This window comes from Vespula pensylvanica, chromosome 1 (assembly GCF_014466175.1).
Source record: "Vespula pensylvanica isolate Volc-1 chromosome 1, ASM1446617v1, whole genome shotgun sequence".
NCBI classification, from domain to species: Eukaryota; Metazoa; Arthropoda; class Insecta; order Hymenoptera; family Vespidae; genus Vespula; species Vespula pensylvanica.
The window spans coordinates 17885940-17892199 of NC_057685.1; the positions used below are offsets into that span (position 1 = coordinate 17885940).

Sequence of the window (6260 nt, forward strand, 5' to 3'; positions counted from 1 at the left end):
CAGACAGACATCGAATGATTCTATACTAAAACGTGAAACGAGTTAAGTGCGATATGTAATCAGCGTAAATTCATGGAGTCATAGTGTCCACTTTGTTGTCGTTTACACTACGGAAGAATAAAGAATGCTTTTACGTCAGCTACCTATAATAGTCTAAAATAGCGTTCACTTTATGCATCATATACACCGATCATCGGAGTGCAAGGAGTAAAGAGAGAAAAAGAGAGAGAGAGAGAGAGAGAGAGAGAGACATAGATAGGTAAAGAGTATGAGAGAGAGAGAGAGAGAGAGAGAGAGAGAGAGAGAGAGAGAGAGAGAGAGAGAGAGCGAGAGAGTATAGCAACGTTAGTCGATCGATCGTTTGCTATGCGATAACGACCGGCGTCCTCTTTTTTATATAGATTTATTCTTACAATAGTTAAAGTGTATCGTTCGATTTCATTTATGAAAAATCGTAAAGATCATCTATGAGAATTAATATAGACTTTATGATAAAATAGAGAGAAATAGATAGAGAGAAAGAGAGAAAGAGATAGAGATAATGCTTGTATAAGGAGAAAAATGATAAGCAGCCTCTCAGTTTGCATTGTCCTATCGAAATCTAGATAACAAGAGTATTTTGTAATTTCGTTGGATCTTATCAAGGTCGTCCCATGACGCAACTATGCACTGTTGCGAATGTTTCGGTATAAAGCAAACGACAAATCGCTGCGTTATTGTCGAACGACATTTCGCCGACCTTAAACTCTGGGTTGACGGCGACCTGAAAATAAAGAATAAAAAAAAAAAGGAAGAAAAGGAAATAAAAAAAAGAGTATGAGAGAGGAAAAATGAAAAGAGAAAAAAGGATGATAAAACGAAAGATGGTAAAATGGTAAAATAAACTTTTTCATGATTGTTGATGTGAATGTGCAATGTGCGTTAAACTTTTCTAAGGATCATTTAGAATGATAGAGAATAAAAGGAAGGAAATGTTAATTAGAAATTTCTATAGGCATATACGGAAGAAGTTTCTATTTCATAATAAAATCTATGGATCTATTATATATTACCTTAAGCGTATATTGTCCTGGTTCTAACTCGGAAATGTCTACCCACTGACAATCGATATTATGTTTGTATATGTCGCTACAATTAACGGAGATTCCTTGGTCACCGTAATTTGCACATTTATATCTGTAAAAAGATTAGATATGTATATATTATTATAATATATTTATATATATATATATGTATATGAATCAATGATTATAAAAAATGTGATCTAAGTAAAAATGAAAAAATCTCCCGTAATTGGTATGCCTAAAAATAATTTTTTGTTATTATTACAACTGAATGAGATATTTGGAGAGCTACCTTTAAGATAGGATACTTTTTATGATGCCCCATTTTTTTCCAAATCAATTACTCTTTTTCAAGATTTTCTAGACTAATTTCTTTTCTTTTGATAATCGTAAAAAAAAAAAAAAAAAAGAAAAAATAATTAACCTAAAATGTTTCGATAAAGTGTGACTGATATCTAATATCAACTTTTGATTCATCCTTGTATAATGACAGATACTTCGCTCGTTCTTATAATTTTACCGTGGCTCAACTCCTGGAATACATTGATTATCTTCCAAACAAAAGGATGCTTTGTGACCCTCTGCCACTTTGTTGCCACTCGAGTCGATGATGTCAAATGTAGCAAAGACTTCCATAGAGTGATAATGCCTATAAAAAGAATAGCAACGTTTTAATGGATTACTTACTCGAACCTCGGCACTCGAGCATGTCTCCTTGATCCATAGATCATACTTTCCAAACGATCTATTATCCACGCCATTTTTACACAACCAATTCAATGCTTCTACGAGTATTACGGCAACGTAACAAGAAACATTGAAAAGCAAGCAAGGTCATTCTCATACTATTACATGTATGTATATGTACGTATTATATAGTACACGTAAAAATTCATCATCCCTTTTATATTTCTCACCTTACACGATCTATCAAAATGTTAACGTAAAACAGATGATCGAGATAACGAGATAAATTGATTTATTAATGAATTTTTCAATCAATTTTACATATACTTATATAATATGTTTGAAAAAAAAATAATAATAATGCGAGTGAATCATTTTTTAATTTTCAGATTATATAATATTGATAGACGATCGTATACTTTTATAATTAGATAGATCGTAATAACAATATTTATCAAACTTAATTTATAATATTTTATCGAGAAATAATAAGCGCGAGAGAAATGGAAGTAGTTTTATTTCACGATTTAAAAAAAGAAAGAATATCATTTTTTATCGAAAATTTTATCATTGAAAATTTCTATCAATATTTTTCTTTGTCTTCTTAAACTTTGAGAAAATAAAAAATAAGGAACGTGGAAGATCACGTAAAAATTTTATATTTTTTTTATGTCCATCGTGATAGATCAAAAAAAAAAAATAGAAATATATACATATATCGATAGGGATTTTATCGTAGTCAAGATTTTCCTGTCGCAAGAGAGACGTCATTCGCTTATCAAAACTCACATGTGACACATGTGCCATTCCCATAAATGTTTAGGTACAGCTGGTCGGAAGTCAGCGGTTCCGGCATTTAAAATCCTTGCGGTGAACCTCAAGAGCCTTCTGCTCTCAAAATGCCAATTATATGATTCCTTTTGAACTTTGTAGGCACGCGAAGCCACGCAATTTTCTTCCATAGCACATTGAAGCCAGTAAAGCTGACGATCCTCCAAATGAGCTGTCCTCATTAACTCGATATGATCAAAAATGAGATCAGGCATATCTCGAGAACACACTACACCTGCTACGTTCTCGTTCATACCTATGTTATATATTTTGTTTTATAATTCTTTTATTAATACATTAATTGATATAATAATATATATATATATATATATATATATATATAAATTGAATATATCAAATTTATTATTATGAACATTAATATAATTCTATATCTTGTTATCTGCATAAAATCTTAAAAAGAAAAAAAAAAAGAAATTAAAACATTTCAATTTTGATAATATTATCTCTAGAAATTAAGTAATATTTTAGTTTTAGGAATTAAGAAAATCTAATTAATTTTATTATCTAATTAAAAATAAAATGTATAATTTAGAATTAAACGTTTAAGTAATATAAAATAATAATTAAAATAAAAAAATATATAGATATCTGATCTGGTTGAATTGTAATAAGTATTTCAGCTGTTATAATACGTACCTGGACAATCAGAAATTCTATCGTGTAAACATTCAACCAGATTCTTTTCATCCCCATGACACCGTATACCACTAATCGCTATGGGTATAGTCTCGCCGACAAAATAGTTGCTTTGTGTCGCGTCGGAGGCGTAGCCAAGGCCTAGTTGACGACAGACCACCCCTGCTTCGAAGAGGGACCAGCCGTCGCCACATACGACACCCCAATCTGGAACGACAAACGCTTGTATTTATGTACCTAACTGTGTATCCACGTTGTGTTCAAGTTTGCCAACGATCCTCGGTGATTAGATTGGAAAAAAAAACTAAAGGAAATATACGAAAGAGAAAGGAAATCACTATAAAATAAATGAAAATATTTGATAATAATTTCATCATCGTCATCATTATTATTGTTATATTTTTATATATATTACCCAGTGATTTTATTATATTTATTATTATTATCATTATTATTATTATTATTATTACTATTTTTATTATTGTATTTGAATGAATTAACAAGATTAATTTACCAGCTGTTCCCAGTTTAATTTCAAGTCTACCCTCGTTATGAACTCGACCTCCAGCCAATCGTAAGGCCATGCCCTGCTGATGCATATCCTTGATCCTCGACTTTGCTTGTTTCTCTTTCAAAGAGGAAGACAATGACGATTTTTCTTCTTCGTGAGAACAAATAACACCGGCAGCTTCGTTACTCTCGCAATCAGAATTTCCCCATCCATCAAAACGACATTTGGAAAGTTCCTCTTCTGTACCGTCGCAATAAATGTTATCCATCCAGTATTTTCCTGAAAAAAAAATCGATCTTGCAATCTACAATGATTTTCTTCGACCAAACGATTCCTTTTTATTATTACATTAGACGAGGTTAATTAAATCAGTAAATTCTCTTAATTACCTTTAATTATTTATTTCAACGAGTTCATACTCGTTAAAGAAAAAAGAAAAAAAAAAAAAAAGGAAAAAAGATCGTTCTTTTTCTTTCACTTCGAATAATTTATACTTTTTGAATAGTCCTACTATGTCTGACTAATTTCGGAGAAAAAGAAAAATAAAGTAATGGTCCTTAGATAAACGTTGTTTCGAAGAGGAAGAAAAAAAGAAGAAAGAAAGAAAATAAGAAGATGAAGAAGAAGAAAGAAAGGATAAGGATGTATTATCGCAGTTTCAGAGAAGGAAAGAACAACAAAAGGCTTTCTCACTTCTGGCCTGTCCAAAATGACTGTTGGTCGTTGGTTTAATTGCACCGTCGAACCCTAATTGCCTGCAAACCACATTGGCCTCCAAATAATCCCATTCGTCGTCGCAAATACTGCCCCATTTACCCTCGTGCAATATCTCTATATTTCCTGGATGACAAATGAAAAAAAAAAATGAAGAATTAAAAATAAAAGGAGTAAAAGAAGGAATAAAGGAATAAAAAAAAAACGGTTCACTCAATATTCTCAACGTGATCGGTCGTAACGATCTAAATTAAGAATCTACGATATCGCGATGACGTTCGAATTTTAGAATTCCCGCGAAAAGGATCTCTGATAAAAAGAGTGAGAGAGAGAGAGAGAGAGAGAGAGAGAGAGAGAGAGAGAGAGAGAGAGAAGTCAGTCGTTAAGCCATCCATTATTATTACATCGGACTGATTGGCGCGCGAGAAGATAACGCCAATAAAAAGTTTATTACGCTGGCAATATATCCATAAATTTCATTTTACCTTCGATTAATATGAATATGAAAAATAAAAAATATTTTTAAAGATATCGATAAACTTTTTTCATTTGTTAAATATATAAATACGTAACATGTAATATATGTATAGATAGATAGATACATGTGTTAAGTATAGATACATAAAGATATATATATATATATATATATATATATATATAGATAAATATAATATATAAATAACTAAAATATGTATACACATATAGGCATATATATATGTACATATATACTTATATATATATATGTACATGTATGTATATTTGTATATATCTATATAGCCTACTATTCGCGGTATCGCCTAAGTACGTCACGTACATATGCGTTATGTGCGTCGAGTAAGTACATAGTCGTTGACATAAATCTTACTTGCGTTGACCTCTTTTTAATCAGTCGTTACACAACGTTAGTAGTATAATATATCGAATAATTGTCAGCCGATAAAAGTATATTTTTTTATTCGATCAAGTTCCGCGTTTAAAGAATCCTTAAAATACGATATAGATTTCGTCCTATCATAAATGTTTATACGATGTGGTTTTTAGCGGGAAATTTGAAATGGCATACGATCTTTCAAATGATTTTTTTCTCTCTTTCTTTTCTTCTTTTTTTTTATTTTATTAAATCACTATTGTTTTTTTTTTCTTTCTAATTGTTCAAAACGCACCTACCTTCGTAATCACCATTCTCACCACCAACCAACTTTATCGCACCCTCTTGCTTCTTCAATTTTCGGAAATCTCTTTTTAGCTTCTTCACCATCCGTGCCTTTTTAGCACGTACCATAGTTGATACATTATCGTCATCGGCGATCACGTAAAGATCAAACAAAGCCGATACGATCGTCATTAAAACGAGCAGCCTTCTCTCGCTTAATAAATTATTCAATCTCATCTTTCGGATCTTTCTTTTTCATTCAAATTTTCTTATAATCTCTCTCTCTCTCTCTCTCTCTCTCTCTCTTTTCTTTTTTTCTTAGTTATATCGTCACGAATAAAATTTTTTAATATTATTGACAAAATTCGACATTTCGAAAACCTTCATAAAAAAGCATGGCGATCAATGATTCATTTCTTTTAATGTACCGATACATTTGGCAATGACAATTGTAATTAGATAAAAAATTTCTATCATCGATCGTTAAAAGGTCAAAATTTAGAGGAAATCTTTCTTCGAAATCGTTCGTCCCGCGAACGTCCGTCTGGACACATTAAAAAACTTAAGCAACACGTGTATTTCGTTTACTGTTCTCCGGACTACTGATGCGTGCACCGCCGATCACGCAATGTAATATCTTTGC

The 6260-nt window shown here is 31.4% G+C and overlaps 1 protein-coding gene across 2 annotated transcripts; it reads right to left on the reverse strand.

Moving 5' to 3' along the window:
- Nucleotides 1-291: 291 nt before the first annotated feature.
- On the reverse strand, nt 292-6260 carry LOC122632518 (lysyl oxidase homolog 2A). 2 transcript variants are annotated; one of them, XM_043819390.1, is made up of 8 exons: nt 5632-6255; nt 4444-4590; nt 3754-4029; nt 3240-3446; nt 2541-2838; nt 1585-1713; nt 1053-1176; nt 292-763 (listed from the first exon to the last, which is right to left on the reverse strand). In XM_043819390.1, exons 1-8 carry the CDS (start codon nt 5852-5854, stop codon nt 641-643), a joined length of 1527 nt encoding a protein of 508 aa, XP_043675325.1. In that variant the 5' UTR covers nt 5855-6255; the 3' UTR covers nt 292-640. The 2 variants fall into 2 exon arrangements, with proteins under 2 accessions (XP_043675325.1, XP_043675334.1); XM_043819399.1 differs by lacking the exon at nt 4444-4590 and having other exon boundaries at nt 5632-6260.

Coding starts and splice junctions, on each gene's coding strand:
- LOC122632518 (XM_043819390.1), bottom strand. CDS start 5,854: ATGAGATTGAATAATTTATTAAGCGAGAGAAGGCTGCTCGTTTTAATG. Junction 4,030..4,443: donor TCATTTTGGACAGGCCAGAA/GTGAGAAAGCCT, acceptor TTTTTTTTTCAG/GAAAATACTGGATGGATAAC. Junction 1,714..2,540: donor GAATGGCACATGTGTCACAT/GTGAGTTTTGAT, acceptor TTCTTTTTATAG/GCATTATCACTCTATGGAAG.